General features: G+C 33.9%; 1 protein-coding gene across 1 annotated transcript; it reads left to right on the top strand.

Annotated features, from left to right (window-relative positions):
- Positions 1-39: 39 nt before the first annotated feature.
- On the top strand, positions 40-4,514 carry LOC136028519 (zinc finger protein 182-like). Its single transcript, XM_065706363.1, has 2 exons — positions 40-358; positions 4,261-4,514. The coding sequence occupies exons 1-2, from the start codon at positions 40-42 to the stop codon at positions 4,512-4,514; spliced, it is 573 nt and encodes a 190-aa protein (XP_065562435.1).
- Positions 4,515-20,319: the final 15,805 nt, after the last annotated feature.

Below are 20,319 nucleotides of genomic sequence, written 5' to 3'. Positions count from 1 at the left end.
AAGCACAGTTTTTATCAGAAGAAAACTCTTGCCATACACATGAGGACCCACACCGGTGAAAAGCCATTCAAGTGTGACGTATGCAAGCGCAGTTTTAATAACAAGAGTAATGTTGCCATACACATGAGAACCCACACCGGTGAAAAGCCATTCAAGTGTGACTTTTGCAAGCGCAATTTTAATCAGAAGAGTAATATTGCCATACACATGAGAACCCACACCGGTGAAAAGCCATTCAAGTGTGACGTATGCAAGCGCAATTTTTATCAGAAGAGTAATGTTGCCATATACATGAGAACCCACACCGGTGAAAAGCCATTCAAGTGTGACGTATGCAAGCGCAGTTTTAATCAGAAGAGTAATGTTGCCATACACATGAGAACCCACACCGGTGAAAAGCCATTCAAGTGTGACGTATGCAAGCGCAGTTTTAATCAGAAGAGTAATGTTGCCATACACATGAGAACCCACATCGGTGAAAAGCCATTCAAGTGTGACGTATGCAAGCGCAGTTTTAATCAGAAGAGTAATGTTGCCATATACATGAGAACCCACACCGGTGAAAAGCCATTCAAGTGTGACGTATGCAAGCGCAGTTTTAATCAGAAGAGTAATGTTGCCATACACATGAGTACCCACACCGGTGAAAAGCCATTCAAGTGTGACGTATGCAAGCGCAGTTTTAATCAGAAGAGTAATGTTGCCATACACATGAGAATCCACTCCGGTGAAAAGCCATTCAAGTGTGACGTATGCTATCGAAGTTTTAATAACAAGAGTAATGTTGCCAGGCACTTGAGAACCCACACCGGTGAAAAGCCATTCAAGTGTGACGTATGCAAGCGCAGTTTTAATAACAAGAGTAATGTTGCCAGGCACTTGAGAACCCACACCGGTGAAAAGCCATTCAAGTGTGACGTATGCAAGCGCAGTTTTAATCAGAAGAAAACTCTTGCCATACTGGTGAACAAGAGCAAGTTTATACCGCTTCATTTTGAGCATGCAGTTGTAAAAAAAAGGAAAAAAAAAAAATTTGCCTCCCGCAGAATCTGTTAGAATACAGAAAAATATCAAGTTTTTTGGGCATTATTTCAAAACTGAACACACCCTAACTATTTTGGGATACTAAAAAAAAAAGATTATAGCAGATAACTGAAAAAAAAATTGACGATAGCTCATAACTGAAAAGCTATAAAACTGGAAAATACTGATTATTTTGGACTTGAGCAGGGATTCAAAAAATAAAAAAAAGATAGCAGTAAACTTCTGGTCTTTTAATCAGCATGTATTCACAAAAAGGGCTGGACATACGTAGTGTTACAAAAATATACACGTGAAGACAATACACTGGCGTTTTTACACAAAAGGTAACATATTCTTGGCAAATATTTTCCATTTGTAGCATGTGCTCAAGCAGTATATTGATTGATAGCGTAGAAACTTAAGTCTCTCTAGTAGCTTATGGTAAAAAAAAAGGAGAAACATCTGTGCTACAAATGCCAAAAAGTGATTTTACATGTTTTTCAAGGGGGGGTGACTGTAATTTTCCTGTACACGGTTTTTGACCATGCTGATTCTATTGGTGCAATTTTCGTTTCAATCAGACGCTAATTTTAAGGGAAATTAAGCTTTTTTAGATTCACCATAATTCTGTTTTCGTTGTAAACTTTTCTTTTCAAGGTGAACTGAAAAATACTTACCATTTCAGTATCATTGTCAGATAGCAATTTTTCTTCATTTGGTATTTTTATGGCACTTCGTATTAACCAAGTGACATATAGCGATCGCAAATTCTGTCGGTCAGTCCCGGTTTTGTTACTTTAGGCACTTCAAGGTAAGCTAGGACAATGAAATATGGCAGGCGCATCAGGGATTGGACCAGATTAAATTAGAAACAGTCGTTTTCCCGATTTGGCCATCTGGGGGGGGGAGTGGGGGGCTAGTTAAGTCGGAAAAATAGAAAAAATTGCGAACGGAAAAGTTATGAACGGGTGATGTGATCTTAATGAAGTTTGATTTTTGGAAGGATATCGTGTCTCAGAGCTCTTATTTTAAATCCCGACCAGATCCGGTGACTTTGGGGGGAGTTGGGTGGGGGGGACTTAAAATCTTGGTAAAACGCTTAGAGTGGAGGGATCGGGATGAAACCTGGTAGGTAAAATAAGCAGAAGTCCTAGATACGTGATTGAAATAACTGGAACGGATCCGCTCTGTTTGGGGGAGTTGGGAGGGGGGGGGGTAATTCTGAAAAATTAGAAAAAATTGAGGTATTTTTGACTTACGAAGGAGTGATCGAATCTTAATCAAATTTCATATTTAGAAGAACCTCGTAACTCAGATCTGTTATTTTAAATCCCGACTGGATCCAGAGTCTTTTGGAGGGGGAGTTGGGGGGACCGGAAATCTTGGAAAATACTTAAAGCAGATAGATCAGGATGAAACTTGGTGAGAAGAACAAAAAAAAAGATACTTGACTGACATAACCGGACCGAATCTGCTCTTTGGTGGCGTTGGGGGGGGGAGTGATTCGGAAAAATTAAAAAATGAGGTATATGTAACTTACGAATGGGTGATCAGATCTTAATGAAATTTGGTATTTAGAAGGATCCTGTGCTTTGCAGCACTCATTTTAAATCCTGACCAGATCCGGTGACCTTGGAGGGAGTTGAAGGGGGAAACCAGAGTTTTTGGAAAACGTGAAAATTGAGGTATCTTTATCTTACGAATGGGTGATCGGATTTTAATGAAACCTTATATATAGAACGATCTTATATCTCAGATGCTTCATTTTCAATTCAAATTAGATCCGGGGACATAGGGGGCTGGAGGGGAGAAACAGAAATCTTGGAAAACGCTTAGAGTGGAGAGATCAGGATGAAACTTGATGGAAAGAATAAGCACAAGTTATAGATACGTGATTGACATAATTGGAACGGATCCGTTCTCTTTGGGGGAGCTGGGGGGTGGTGCTCATTTGGAAAAATTAAAAAAATTGAGGTATTTTTAACTTAAGAACGGGTGACCGGATCTTACCGGTCGGAGTTGACCGAAATATTTGCACCGTAGCTTACACTTTTTCACTGGCTTGCAGTATCCTCATTTTTTTTCTTTACTTATTTATTCGTTTTGTCATGATTTGCCAGTGTAGTCTCAGAAATTGTTTACAGAAGATTTAAAACGCGAGATTTATGAAGGCAATTTATGAAGCCAATTTAAGCCTCAAAAACTTGCTTATGATAGGGAGTGATGGACCTTTCGTTCATAAAAAAGTTTGGCGCTTGATGAACAGGTATGAAGTTCAAATAAGTGGAGATTAAAGCAAAGGATTGTTAGATATCGGGACATTTAGGATCCATGTTGTCCATAATGCTTTCTGAAAATGACTAAAAGCTAGTGTGGACGATGTTTCAAAGTTGGTGATCGAAGTGTACTATTTCTTTTGGGGCTAACCGGTTAGATTAGAGGACTTTCGGAAGATTCAGTCAAAAGTGAATGTAACGACTAGAAGCTTTAAAAAGCACGTGTCCACCAGATGGCTTTCACTTTGTTCAGCTTTGCGAAAGTTTCTCTTTGAATGGGAACTATTGATTGAGTAAAGAAAAACTAAACACTTGCGAATTCGAACTGGTATCTGTTGATTGCCAAGCTGCTTAATGGTCCAAACATGATGGCAAGAGTTGTAGTTTGTTGTGGACAGTGCTGACTACTGAAAAATTTCAGCGTGATGAACCACGGTTCCATCTCTTGTTTGCAGATCTAAGGAAGCTCATGCTAGTGCCGGCTAGACGTATCTTGAACAAAAAGAGTGTTGAATAAATAGCTAAGAGGCTAGATGCTAAACTACTGGATGATTCGTCAAATATAGCCTTGCGGACATCGTATTGTCTTATGATTGCCTGAAAGATGTTGAAGAACATCATTAGAATTCTTTCTTGTTGAGGGTACGTGATCACTTCAGAGCTTCAGCTTTTTACTTGCTAAAAGACATCTCCTGGAACAGCGACTCTGTCAGACTCATGTAGAGCTTCAGATGCTTCATCCCACAGAAAAAAACAGCGAGAAGTTTGAAAGAAATTGATTTCATATCTACGAAACTGCAAGCTGGAGTCTCAAGATTAGATGTTTCGGACGACGACTGGAAACTCATACCGCTGGAGAATGATTCAAACTTGGCAGCTACGACGAGAGTTGACCAATAATGGGTGAATCTGCTGTGTGGTGAAGATTAGTCTGGTAAATGTACGTACCCAAACCTTGTAGGTATTGTCAAGGCAGCACCATATTTATCCCATGGAACTTCAAGTGTAGAAAGGGGTTTCTCACTATCAGGAAATACTATGTCTGAACAGAAAGCAGTAATAGGAGAAAGAATTTTCAATGAGAAGCTGACAGTAGCTGACTGGTTGAAAATGTTTGGAGGCAAGCCTAATAATTTTTCTATCGCACATGACCTGATGAAGCTTGCACGGAAAGCTCGAGCCAGTTACCTGATACATCTAGAAGCTCAGAGTTAACACGATAAATTTGAAGAGGAGGCTATATTAGAAAGAAGCGAGAAGCTGACCCAGAAGAAGCTAAGGTGCTAGAAGATCTTGAAAAAAGAAAGGAAAAGATGTCAAATCTGCTGATAGACCTACAAAGAAAAAGATGCTAGTCAAAACGAAAGGTTACCGACAGTTTGTTAAAAGAGGGATTTGGTGGACTGAAAAAAAGGATCAACCGCGATAATCTTGAAGAAATCAGAGTCGCTCAGGCTATTGTGTAAAGTTCTCGGGCAGTAAGAGATGAACCGAACTTTTGTACCAAAGACATTGCAGCTACAGAAAAAGGGAATTGAAAACATTTCCAAACAAAAGCAAACTCTGATCACATTACTGCTGAAAATGAAGTCTAAGGGGAACTGATCTCATGCTCGGTAACACTGTTTAGTTTGATACATGTATCTGAAGTTTTTTTTTGTATCGTGCCTATTTAATTTTCCTTTTTTTGCAGTGACTCATTGTACCTTTATCCGCGAAGTAAATATAAATAAACGATAAAGAGAAGCACAATGAAAAATAAAGATTTGGGAATGATGGATAACGTCTTCGAGAATTCGAGAAGATGTACTTCTGACCCTGTAAACTGATAGTATTTTGGTCACCTTTTCTGTGCTACAAGTAACTTTTTCAACTTTTTTAGAGGAAAAATTGCGTAGGAGCCCTGCACTTGTTCCTCTTTCGTGACAACGGGAAAAAAATTTTCATCAAGCTGGGCTTCTTTTTCGTAAAGTACCAAAGACAAAAAAAGTAACCCTGCTTTTGGTTTAAAACATATTTACTTAAATATATTAGAACTGTTGCAGTCCCGTTTCCTATGATCGTTCATAGTTGCATTCACTTATTTTATTTACTTTTTTTTAAATTACTTTCAGGGAATGGGAAATTAATCACTTCGAATTCAAAATCATCAGTTTTATTATTTATTTTAAAACTTAATTTATTATTATCAGAAATATTAATATTTAAATCTAAGAAATGATTTTCTCTACCAGCGCCATGACTAGGTTCGAGAGTAAGCTCTGATGGATATATATATTTTAAGAAATATCAATGAACTCCTTACAATTTAAAACCAAAATATAATCTAAATATCTTTTAATATTTGACAAAACATGTTTAAAAATTATTTGGATTATTCTTATCCATCATATAATTATATTCGAGTTGACTTAAAAGCAAGTCAGCTATAAATGGGCTGGCTTTCCCCCTCATGGGAATTCCCACAATTTGCTTGTACAAACTACCATTAAATCTTATATAAGTATTATATAAAACAAATTCTAATAAATCATAAATCATATCTAAGCTGTAATATCTCAAGTTAACTGTAGTCTTAAAGCAGTTTGTCCATATAGCTTTTTATTATAAGTGTCTATTTTTAAGAACCTCTTACTAGATAAGAGGAAAGATTTCTTGATAACCGTTTTTAAATTATCTAACACTACATTAAGTGATAAATTAGTATACATTGTCGCAAAATCAAAAGACTCAATTCTTTTAGCTGAAACCATTGTTAAAGAATCTATCACCTGCAGTGAATTATTAACACTCCAATATGGATTAAAATTCGAAAATTTTTTAATACTAGAACAATAGGTTTTAAGTTTATTTATAATTTTTTTTTAAAATTAAAGAGAGCTCAGTAGCAGCAATGCGGGTTGGACATTTAGCTGCTCCAGCAATAAACCGTGGTTTGGGGGGATTCTTATGAAATTTTACAGTCCAATATAGGAAAGGGAACTTTTTATCATTGTCATTAGTTTTAATATTAAATTTTTAAAAAAGTATTTCTTCAGTTTTTTCAATTAAATTCTTATCCTCTAAATTTAGCTTTTTATAAAAATTAGTTGTGCATAACTCCCTTTTTTAGACATCCCAATACAGCTTCTGACAAATTATGGCAAAATTGTTATTAGCTTTATCCACCGGCACAATTACAAGTTCATTCTGTAGATTAGCAATTGCTTGTATTATCTTAGCATTGTAAAATAATGATTTAGTGTTACTATATTTTAAGTTAGAATATATTTTATTTTGTATTCTACTAATAATTTAATTCTTCCAACTTTGAAAACTCTCTTTATTTTTATTCTCTTTCTTACACCACTTATCAATAAATAAATCAAAATCATTTTCCAAGCCATCAAGAACACTCGACGGTTTCAAATGATGAGAAAGACGGAAATTAGCCCCTTTATTCATTATAATTTGAAGATCATTTTGTTTTATTATTGACAAGTCCCCTGTTATAACATGTTTGTAAGTGAGATTTACAAATGGGCAAAGTTGATTACAGTTACAAACAGGTTTCCAATTTATATCACTGTCCAATCTTTTAAGTATTAAATTATAATTAAAAATCATTTGCCCAATAGTTTCTGAAAATTTATAAGTTAAAACTGGACTATCATTATAATTCAAATTACTCGGAAGGGCCTGTTTCACATCCTGCTGATTTAAAATTTCCGGTAAATTAACATCTTGAATCTGCTTACAAGTAAAATTAATAGGTAAATATAATCTGTTGTAATCTTATCAAACTTTTTCTTTTTTGAAATGAATTTCGTTTTAGTTAGAATGCAAATTGTATCACATATTACTTTAAAATTATATTCCAGAGCTGTATTATTCTTAACAATCCAGAAAAGTTTGATTAAATTCCTCTTGGATAAATTATTTAGACATTTTGTTACAGAAACCATACCCCTAGATTCAAGTAGCTGGTATTGATCTATAGAAAACATGTAAATCTGATTCATTTTTTCTATTATTTTTCCTATGTCTTCTCGATCGTTTTTTACGTTTAGTAGGACAAGTAAAAGAAGGGTGGTCCATAAAACCATCAATACAGTTAACAACAACATGAGACATGTCACCATATTTTGCTACACAATCATTTAGCCCAAAAGGATAAGCAGTCCTAAGAGTATGGATCCAGAAATCTTCCTGAAAGTGAAAAAAGAAGGCGTGTCAAGGAATCACAAGAGCAATGTGAAGACAGGCTTGCGGCTTCAAGAGATAATGCCAAAAGAAAGTGTGCCGAGGAATCACAAGAGCAACGTGAAAATTATCGCATGGCATTCAGGTACAGCCCAGTCAATGATTATAGTAGATGTGTTCAAATCGGGACTATGTCTAAAATTTGTCCCTACTGCAAGGCCTTGAAATTTAATGGTGAAACAATGGGAAGGTGCTGCGCCTCAGGAAAAGTTAAACTTTCTCAACTGGCTGCACCTCCAGAGCCATTGAAGACTTTACCTACTGGAACTACGTCAGAATGTAAGCGTTTTTTATCAAACATCAGAAAATATAACTCATGTTTCCAAATGACGTCGTTTGGTGCCCAAATCGAAAATCAAGATCAATTTATGCCTACTTTCAAAGTAAAAGGGCAAATTTATCATAGAGCAGGGTCCCTTCTACCATTCTCAGGTGAGAATCATAAATTTTTACAACTGTACTTCATCAGTGATAGCAATTCTGAATTGAATGCACATTGCGAAATGTTTCCCGACATTGAAAGGACTATCGTTTCCGAATTGCAACTTCTTTTCCATGAGAATAATGATTTAGTGCATCTGTTCAAAACAGCTATCGATTTGATGCCTGCTGATACGCATAAAATTGTTATTTCCGCTGACAAAATGCCTACTGGCGAACATGTGCGTAGATACAATGTTCCAACTATCGACGAAGTAGCAATCGTTATGATGGGTGATCAGTTTCTGCCTCGAGATATTATTCTTCATAAGCGAAACGCTCAGTTGGTAAGAATTGCTGAAACTCATCGATGCTACGATGCCTTACAATATCCTATCGTTTTTTGGGATGGAGCCAACGGCCATTACTTTAATAATAAATTGATAGATCCATCCACTAATAGACAAACAGATAAGAAATGCTGCGCAATGAATTATTATTATGATGAATTACTGATGAATTACTAATGATCCGTGACAATGAAGATAATTATATTTTAAATGCCGTCAATTGTTTCACCAATACATCGTTGATATGTATGCAAAGATTGAATCATGACGTTTGCTTTTTATCCGTCTGAATCAGACCAAGCTCCGCTCTGAACAATAAATTCATTTGCGAGATGCAGTTGTAAATGACAGTAATACCACTAACGTTGGAAGATTAACGATTTTACCTTCGTCATATGCTGGCAGTCCCCGTCATATGCATGAATATGCTCAAGATACTATTGCGTATGTTCGTCTCTATGGTCATCCAGATTTATTTATTACATTTACATTTAATCAATCTTGGGACGAGATACAGCAGCTTTTACTTCAAGGACAATCTACGGTTCATAGACATGACATTACGGCCCGTGTCTTCCGGAAAAAGTTGAAATCACTGATAAACTACAGAGTAAAACTTAAAGTGTTTGGGTCAGTGCGATGCTGGATATACTCAGTGGAATGGCAAAAATGAGGATTGCCACACGCACATATACTAATCTGGCTACATGATAAAATTATTTCTAATGAAATTGATGATGTGATTTCCGCTGAAATACCTGATGAAAATGTCGATAAGGGCTTATATGGTATTGTGGTAAAAAATATGATACATGGACCTTGAGATGCACTGAACGAAAAATCACCATGCATGGCCAAAGGAAGGTGGACAAAGCAACATCCTCGACTTTTAGTACCCAACACAATTACTAGCAATGATGGTTTCCCACAATATAGAAGAAGATCTACTGAAGATGGTGGTCTGATAGTAATAATAAAGAAGCGTAACGGTACCACCATCGAAGCAGATAACCAGTGGGTTGTTCCATATTCCCCCTTATTATCAAAAACATTTAATGCACACATAAACGTTGAATATTGTAACTCCGTGAAGGCAATCAAATTCATATGCAAATACGTCAACAAAGGCAGTAACATGGCAGTTTTTGGCTTGCAGTCCAAAATGAGTGATATCGATGAAATCGTACAATATCAGGCTGGAAGATACATAAGCAGTAATGAAGCTGTTTGGCGAATTCTTTCATTTCCGATACATGAACGAAGTCCAGCTGTTGTTCACTTAGCGGTACATTTACATAATGGTCAACGTGTTTATTTTTCGGAATCCAACGTGCAACAAAGAGCCATGAAACCACCGGATACAACGTTAACTGCTTTCTTTTCGTTATGCCAAAAGGATTCTTTTGCAAAAAAACTGCTGTACACTGAAGTGCCTTCGTATTACACGTGGAATACTAAAAATAAATCATTTGAACGTCGCAAACAGGGTAAGTCAGTCGAAGGCCAACCTACCATCTTCAAAGATACCACGATAGGAAGACTATACACCATTCACCCCAATCAACATGAATGCTTCTTTCTACGCCTGCTTTTTGGATGCACCAGGTGGTACTGGTAAAACGTTTGTTGTAAAACTGATTCTGGCATCAATTCAATCAAAAGATGATATAGCGTTGGCAATTGCGTGGTCCGGAATAGCTGCAACGTTGCTGCCTGGTGGTAGAACTGCTCATTCTGCTTTGAAGTTGCCTCTGATTTTGTATTCTACAGAAACTCCCACGTGCAATATTTCCAAATTATCTGGGATGGGTAAAGTATTGCAGCAATGCAAACTTATTATTTGGGACGAGTGCACATTGGCACACAAAAAATCGCTCGAGGCTCTGGAGCAATCATTGCGAGAATTGAGAGGAAATTCGAAACCCTTTGGGAGCTCATTAATATTGCTTGCGGGAGATTTCAGGCAAACATTACCTATAATACCTAGATCAACCCCTGCAGACGAAATGAATGCTTGCCTGGAAAATTATAATTTATGGGCACACGTAAAGACATTAAAATTAACTACAAATATGCGTGTCCGATTGCAAAACGATGACTCTGGTCAACCATTTTCAGATCAATTGCTGGCAAATGGAAACGGAAAGCTCGCAGTAGACTCAATTTCAGGACGTATACAACTACCCGCTGAATTCTGTAATTTAGTGACGTCCAAAAATGAATTGGTTGAAAAAGTATTTTCGAATATTTTAACCAATTATAAAAATCATAAATGGCTAAGCGAACGAGCGATTCTGTTAGCCAAAAATATAGACGTCCACGAAATCAACAATATTGTTTTGACCAAAATTCGAGACCAGGCAGTCCTTTTCAAGTCAGTCGACACAGTTCTGGAACCAAATGAAGTGGTTAATTATCCATCTGAATTTTTAAATTCCCTGGATCTCCCAGGGTTTCCATCACACGTGCTAGAACTAAAAATTGGCTTACCAATAACATTGTTACGAAATATCAACCCATCAAAGCTTTGCAATGGCACGTGACTTGCTGTAAAAAAACAATGGAAAACGTAATACGCAACAATCTTGACAGGGCCTTTTGAGGGTGAGGCTGTTCTTATGCCTCGCATTCTCATGATTCCAACGGATCTGCCTTTTCAATTTAAAAGATTGCAATTCCCAATTCGATTAGCATTTGCAATCACCATTAACAAAGCTCAAGGTCAATCTTTAGAAAAATACGGCATAGATTTTAATACATATTGTTTTTCCCATGGACAATTGTACGTTGCATGTTCGAGGGTCGGTAAACCTGACAATCTATTTATATGCACCGACAATGGGACAGCGAAGAATTTTGTATATTTGCAAGTTTTACGTAGTTAATTTGTATATCTATATATATAAAAATAAGTTGTCTGTCTGTGGATGGATGGATGTGTCAGGTGACGTCACCTGAAAAAACTGGATCAGGTGACGTCAAAACTGAAAAAACTAAAAAAAGGCAAAAACTACAAAAAAAACTAAAAACTAATAAAAAAAATAAAAAAAGCTAAAAAACTAAAAAAACTAAAAAAAGGCAAAAACTACAAAAAAAACTAAAAAATAATAAAAAAGCTAAAAAACTAAAAAAACTAATTAAAGGCAAAAACTACAAAAAAAACTAAAAACTAATAAAAAAAATAAAAAAGCTAAAAAACTAAAAAACTAAAAAAACTAAAAAAAGGTAAAAAACTAAAAAAACTAAAAACTAAAAAAACTAAAAAAAAAAGGAAAAAACTGAAAAATAAGCTAAAATAAAGGTAAAAACCAATAAAAAACTAAAAAAAAAACTGAATAAACTAAAAAAAGGCAAAAACTACAAAAAAAACTAAAAACTAATAAAAAAAGTAAAAAAGCTAAAAAACTAAAAAAACTAAAAAAACTAAAAAAAGGTAAAAAACTAAAAACAATAAAAAATAAAAAAAAACTAAAAAAAAGGAAAAAACTGAAAAATAAGCTAAAATAAATGACGACACTCAAAGAGAAAGCGACCAGGACAAAAGGAATGTTCGATTAGCAATCAACAAAGCACCGGGACACAGGGAGTATAAATGACGACCAGGACATAAGTAAAAAAAAAATTAACAAAACTAAAAAGAAGGTAAAAACTACAAAAAAACTAAAAAGAAAAAAAAACTAATCTATATATATAAAAATAAGTTGTCTGTCTGTGGATGGATGGATGTGTCAGGTGACGTCACCTGAAAAAACTGGATCAGGTGACGTCAAAACTGAAAAAACTAAAAAAAGGCAAAAACTACAAAAAAAACTAAAAACTAATAAAAAAATAAAAAAGCTAAAAAACTAAAAAAACTAAAAAAAGGCAAAAACTACAAAAAAACTAAAAACTAATAAAAAAGCTAAAAAACTAAAAAAACTAATTAAAGGCAAAAACTACAAAAAAAACTAAAAACTAATAAAAAAAATAAAAAAGCTAAAAAACTAAAAAACTAAAAAAACTAAAAAAAGGTAAAAAACTAAAAAAACTAAAAACTAAAAAAAACTAAAAAAAAAGGAAAAAACTGAAAAATAAGCTAAAATAAAGGTAAAAACCAATAAAAAACTAAAAAAAAAACTGAAAAAACTAAAAAAAGGCAAAAACTACAAAAAAAACTAAAAACTAATAAAAAAAGTAAAAAAGCTAAAAAACTAAAAAAACTAAAAAAACTAAAAAAAGGTAAAAAACTAAAAACAATAAAAAATAAAAAAAAACTAAAAAAAAGGAAAAAACTGAAAAATAAGCTAAAATAAATGACGACACTCAAAGAGAAAGCGACCAGGACAAAAGGAATGTTCGATTAGCAATCAACAAAGCACCGGGACACAGGGAGTATAAATGACGACCAGGACATAAGTAAAAAAAAAATTAACAAAACTAAAAAGAAGGTAAAAACTACAAAAAAACTAAAAAGAAAAAAAAACTAAAAACTAATAAAAAAACTAAAAAATCTAAAAATCTAAATAAACTAAAAAAGAAAAAAAAGGAAAAAAATAAAGGAGAAAAACAAAACTAAAAAACGAATGTATATACAGACCGGTACACCGGGATACAAATGACGACCGGGACACAGGGAATATAAATGACGACCGGGACACAGGGACACAACTACAACGGGGACACCGGGGGAAACAGGGGGATATAAATGACAACCGGGACAAAAAAACTAAAAAGAAAAAAAAACTAAAAACTAATAAAAAAACTAAAAAATCTAAAAATCTAAATAAGCTAAAAAAGAAAAAAAGGAAAAAAATAAAGGAGAAAAACAAAACTAAAAAACGAATGTATATACAGACCGGGACACCGGGATACAAATGACGACCGGGACACAGGGAATATAAATGACGACCGGGACACAGGGACACAACTACAACGGGGAAACCGGGGGAAACAGGGGATGTAAATGACGACCGGGACACCGGGACAGGGAAAGGTCGACTAGCAATCACCATCAACAAAGCTCAAGGGCAATCATTAGAATCATGAGGTATAGATCTGAATACAGATTGTTTTCCCATGGACCATTATATGTTGCATGTTCAAGAGTCGGTAAACCTGACAATCTATTTATATGCAAAGACAATGGGACAGCAAAGAATGTTGTATATTCGCAAGTTTTACGTAGTTAAAACCATATATATATATATATATATATATATATATATATATATATATATATATATATATATATATATATATATATATATATATATATATATATATATCTATCTATATTCACAGGTGGGACATAGGGACACAACTACAATGGCGCGTAACTATTATGGCGCGTAACGACTTACGCGCGCGGGGGGGCTTGGGGGGGGCGCGAAGCGCCCCCACCAACTAGGTGTTGGGGTGGCGCGAAGCGCCACCCCAACAGCTAGTATCTATATATATATCTATCTATATATATATATATATATATATATATATATATATATATATATATATATATATATATATAATATATATATATATATATATATATATAATATATATATCATATATATAAATAAGTTGTTTGTCTGTCTGTCGACTGACGTCACTGTCCACATATGACGTCTGAATTATTTCATCATATACCAATTCAAAAACAAATGTATTCAAGCCGAAGTAGCTGAGTTGGTAAAGCGTTATGTTCCAGGTTCGGTTCGGTTAGCAATCACCATCAGTAAAGCTCAAGGGCAATCCTAAGAATAATGAGGGATAGATCTGAATACAGATTGTTTTTCCCATTGACAATTATATGTTGCATGTTCAAGAGTCGGTAAACCTGACAATTTATTTATATGTACAGACAATGGGATAGCGAAGAATATTGTATATTCGCAAGCTTTACGTAGGTAAAAACATATATATATATATATATATATATATATATATATATATATATATATATATATATATATATATATATATATATATATGTATATATATATATATATATATATATATATATATATATATATAATATATATATATATATATATATCTATATATATAAAAATAAGTTGTCTGTCCGTTACGCCAGATTATATTTTCTATATATATAAAAGAAAACAAACTAGAATGTAAAAACTGGAAATTGCATAAATATTTCGAAATATTTTGACAATAGGTTAAAGTAATTCGAAAAAACAAAAATGGTAAAAAACTAAAAACAAAACTAAAAAGAAAAAACTAAAAAAAAACTAAATAAAAAATTAAAAAAAGAAAAAAACTTAAAAAGGAAAAATGTAAAAAAAATAAAAAGGTAAAAAACTAAAAAGAAAAAAAAACTAAAATAAACCTAAACAGCTAAAAAAAAAGAAAAAACTAAAAAAACTGGGAATTCCACAAATGTTTCAATATATTTTGACAAAAGATTAAGGTAATTCGAAAACCTTAAAACAGATACCCAAAATATTGAGGTTTATTATCAATAAAAAGAAGAAACTTAAAAAAGAAAAACTAAAAAAGAAAAAAATAAGAAAAGAAAAAACTAAAAAAGAAAAAAAACTGAAATGAAACTGTATCTATATATCTATATAAATGACGACCAGGACACTCTAAGAGAAATTACAGACTGGGATACCGGGACACAAATGACGACCGGGACACAGGGAATATAAATGACGACCTGGACACAGGGATACAACTCCAACGGGGACGCCGGGGGCACAGGGGGATATATAGATGACGACGGGGACACAGGGAATGTTCGATTAGCAATCACCATCAACAAAGCTCAAGGGCAATCGTTAGAAAAATGCGGTATAGATATGAATACGAATTGTTTTCCCATGGAGAATTATTATGTTGCATGTTCAAGAGTTGGTAAACCTGACAATCTATTTATATGGACAGACAATAGGACAGCGAAGAATGTTGTATATTCGCAAGTTTTACGTAGTTAAATATATATCTATATATATAAAAATAAGTTGTCTGTGTGTGGATCTGTGGATCAGGTGACGTCATGTTTGTCCGCATATGACGTCTGAATTATTTCACACTAATACAAAAGAAGAAAAAAACTAAAAAAGGTAAAAACTACAAAAAAAACTAAAAAGAAAAAAAAACTAAAAAAGCTGAAAAACTAAAAAAAACTAAAAAAAGGTAAAAATCTAATAACTAAAAAAAACTGAAAAAAATAAAAAAAGGCAAAAACTACAAAAAAAAATAAAAACTAATAAAAAAATAAAAAAGCTAAAAAACTAAAAAAACTAAAAAAAACTAAAAAAAGGTAAAAAACTAAAAAAAACTAAAAACTAAAAAAGAAAAAAACTAAAAAAGGGAAAAAACTGAAAAATAAAAGAGAAAAAGAAAACTAAAAAAATATGAATAAATATATATAAAAATAAGTTGTTTGTGGGTTATGTCTGTCTGTCTGTCTGTCGAGTGACGTCGTGTTTGTCCGCATATGACGTCTGAATTATTTCACACTAATACAAAAGAAGAAAAAAAACTAAAAAAGGTAAAAACTACAAAAAAAACTAAAAAGAAAAAAAACTAAAAAAAGGTAAAAAACTAAAAACTAAAAAAAACTGAAAAAACTAAAAAAAGGCAAAAACTAAAAAAAACAACTAAAAACTAATAAAAAAACTAAAAAAGCTAAAAAACTAAAAAAACTAAAAAAACTAAAAAAAGGTAAAAAACAAAAAAAAAAAACTAAAAAAGAAAAAACTAAAAAAAAGGAAAAAACTGAAAAATAAGAGAAAAAGAAAACTAAAAAAATATTAATAAATATAAAAAATATAAATATAAATATAATATAAATTAGCAATCAACAAAGCACCGAGACACAAATGACGACCGGGACACAGGGAGTATAAATGACGACCAGGACATAAGTAAAAAAAAAAAAACTAAAAAAACTAAAAAAATGGTAAAAACTACAAAAAAACTAAAAACTAATAAAAAAAACTAAAAAATCTAAAAATCTAAATAAACTAAAAAAGAAAAAAAAGAAAAAAGGAAAAAAATAAAGGAGAAAAACAAAACTAAAAAATGAATGTATATACAGACCGGGACACCGGGATACAAATGAAGACCGGGACACAGGGAATATAAATGACGACCGGGACACAGGGACACAACTATAATGGGGACGCCGGGGGGCACAGGGGGATATAAATGACGACCGGGACACCGGGACACAAGGAATATAAATGACGCCTGGGACACTCAAAGAGAAATCACAGACTGGAACACCGGGATACAAATGACGACCGGGACACAGGGAATATAAATGACGACCGGGACACAGGGACATAACTACAAAGGGGACGCCGGGGTGCACAGGGGGATATATAAATGACGATGGCGACTCAGGGAATGGTCGATTAGCAATCACCATCAACAAAGCTCAAGGGCAATCATTAGAATCATGAGGTATAGATCTGAATACGGATTGTTTTCCCATGGACCATTATATGTTGCATGTTCAAGAGTCGGTAAACCTGAAAATCTATTTATATGCACAGACAATGGGACAGCAAAGAATGTTGTATATTCGCAAGTTTTACGTAGTTAAAAACATATATATATATATATATATATATATATATATATATATATATATATATATATATATATATATATATATATATATATATATATATATATATATATATATATATATATATATATATATATATATATATATATCTATATTCACAGGTGGGACATAGGGACACAACTACAATGGCGCGTAACTAATATGGCGCGTAACGACTTACGCGCGCGGGGGGGCTTGGGGGGGGGCGCGAAGCGCCCCCACCAACTAGGTGTTGGGGTGGCGCGAAGCGCCACCCCAACAGCTAGTATATATATATATTTTCACAGGTGGGACACAGGGACACAACTAATATGGCGCGTAACGACTTAAGCGCGCGGGGGGCTTGGGGGGAGCACGAAGCGCGAATAATTGTGAATATATGCATAATTTTTCTCAAAAGCAGCTCCTAATTTTTGTTTTGGAGGGGGATTGATATACTGAGACATTCTGACCTGAAAAAAACATATCTAGGTAGGCTACAAGTTTGAAAAATTTTGTTAAAAGCCTTCATTTTGGAAAAGAAATTCGTATGAATGACATCATATTTATGAGCATTTTTCTATAGTGTTAATATGTCGTTTTCATTCTTCATTATCCTTTTTAACACATAACTCTTGAAAGGATACTTTCGTTTTATTATCATGCATATAACTTCTTTGAACTGGGCTACAGCTTTAATGCAACCATGATAAATGATAACACTATACCCCTGAGAAGCAACTAGTCAATAGGTGCTGGTGTTGTATTCAAAAGATATTGTTTTATGTTAGCTTTCTGTTTCTATAGTCTGTTGGTTGTTCTTTACTAAGTTTACATCAGCTATCTCTACAACCTTGATAACCTTATAAACTTTACTTGATATGATACTAATTACAACAGATTGACTTAAACTTTGATTCCCCTTAACCAAAGGAGAGTCAAATAGTCATGTTTAATGTGATATATAGTTGCCTAATACTTGACAAGACACATTTTTTCAAAGATAATAACAAATAGGACACAACCTATAGCTTTTCTTAGTTGTATTGGTAAGTAACTACTTTTACTACTACTAACTACTCACCACAGCACCAAGCCACCTGAGGCGGGCTGGTAATAATAACATGAAATATCATATACAAGATTGTACATAATTATACATACCTTGTGATGGTGAAGTGGATCAGACCTTGTGCCAAATGCAAAGGCAGTGAGGTTCAAATCCTTTCATCGCAAGGAATACTCCGATTTCGCTATAGTCACTCAGCTTGTAAAATAATTTAATTTCTATTGGGTCTCCATTGCCAGAGAGATTTAAAGTCTCTTAAGAAGAATTTGTTCACTCCTTCCAAAATAGACTTTCATAATTATAGATACCTTGTAATAAATTCTAAAACTCTAAAAGAAATATAGTGTATATATTTACTCTAGATTTATCAAAGATTTAAGACAAATAAAGAAAATATGGGAATATAGAAAAAGCGTATCTTTGTTAATTAAAAAGTTAATATCTGTGCGATTTTCTTTAGGTGGGTCACTGTTTGAAAGGGGACCCGTATCCGAGCTGGAGCTTGAAGGGGTGAATAAATATTTTTTTACTTAATTTTTTAAACAAAGTTGCAAAGGATTTGTGCCAAACCAAAAAAATAAAATAAAGCGCAAATTATAATTGTTTTTTTTCTATATTTGCTAGGTATTAGTTGAGGAATTTATAAACAGTCCAGTTTTGACAAAAATACCAAGACGAATTAATTTTTTTCTTAATCTGTAATAAAATAAAGCCATTTTTTATGCAGGAAAATCTTGAATTAGCCCCTAAAGAGATTAAAATACATAACCAATTTTTGGGCGCCAGTTGGAGGCACTAATAACACCCTCTAGCTTCGAAAAATATCTATTTGATCATGTCATTGAAGAAGTAAAATATTCGACAAATTTTGAAAACGTTTAATTACCTCTTAAATTTGCTTCAAGCAATGTTTGCACAAGAAACATTGCTTATTTTATTAGTTTTATTGTATTATTTTATTTTATAAGTTATTTTATTAATCCAGCAAGTTTATATTTCTCAAATTAAGCCAGATTAAATTTAGCAATATACAAAATACTACCTTTTTCACAGCAAGGCTTCCCTATTGTGTATTGTGAATTTTATATTATTAAATAAAAAAAGACTAGTTTTTATGGCACTTGGTATTAACCAAGTGACATATAGCAATCGAAAATTCTGTCGGTCTGTCGGTCCCGGGTTTGCTACTTTAGGCACTTCCAGGTAAGCTAGGACGATGAAATTTAGCAGGCATATCAGGGACCGGACCAGATTAAATTAGAAATAGTCGTTTTCCCGATTTGACCATCTGGGGCAGGGTGGGGGATCGGTTAATTCGGAAAAAATAAAAAAAAGTGAAGTATTTTTAACTAACGAACGGTTGATGAGATCTTAATGAAATTTGATGTTAGGAAGGATATCATGTCTCAGAGCTCTTATTTTAAATTCCGACCAGATCTGATGACATTGGGGGGAGGGGAGTTGGGAGGGGAAAACCTAAAATCTTGGAAAACACTTAGAGTGGAGGGATCGGGATGAAACTTGGTGGGAAAAATAATCAAAAGTCCTAGTAACATGATTGACATAACCGGAACGGATCCGCTCTCTTTGGAGTAGTTTGGGGAGGGGGGTTAATTAAGAAAAATCAGAAAAAAATGAGGTATTTTTAACTTATGAATGGGTGATGGGATCTCAAAGAAATTTGATTTATAGAAGGATATCGTGTCTCAGAGCTCATATTTTAAATCCCGAACAGATATGGTGACATTGGGGGGGCGGAGAGTTGGGATGGGGAAACCTAAAACTTGGAAAACACTTGGAGTGGAGGTATCGGGATGAAACTTGGTGGAAAAAATAAGCATAAGTCCTAGATACATGATTGATATAACCGGAACGGATCCGTTCTCTTTGGGGTAGTTGGGGGGGGGGGGGGGGTAATTCTGGAAAATTTGAAGAATGAGGTATTTTTAACTTACGAACGGGTTATCGGATCTCTATGAAATTTGATATTTGGAAGGATATCGTGTCGCAGAGCTCTTATTTTAAATTCTGACCGGATGTGGTGACATGGGGGGGGGAGTTGGGAGGAGGAGACCTCAAACTTGGAAAACACTTAGAGTGGGGGGATCGGGATGAAATTGGTGAGAAAAATAAGCAAAAGTCCTAGATACATGATTGACATAACCGGGACGGATCTGCTCGCTTTGCGGTAGTTGGGGGGGGGGGGGTTATTCTGAAAAATTAGAAAAATGAGGCATTTTTAATTTACGAACCGGTGATCGGATCTCAATGAAATTTGATATTTAGAAGGATATCGTGTCTCAAAGCTCTTATTTTAAGTCCCGACCGGATGTGGTGACTTTGGGGGGAGTTTGGGGTAGGGGAACCTAAAATCATGGAAAA

Source organism: Artemia franciscana, chromosome 6 (assembly GCF_032884065.1).
Source record: "Artemia franciscana chromosome 6, ASM3288406v1, whole genome shotgun sequence".
NCBI lineage: Eukaryota > Metazoa > Arthropoda > Branchiopoda > Anostraca > Artemiidae > Artemia > Artemia franciscana.
The sequence above is the reverse complement of the archived record's forward strand: the minus strand, read 5'-3'. Positions and strand labels throughout refer to the sequence as shown.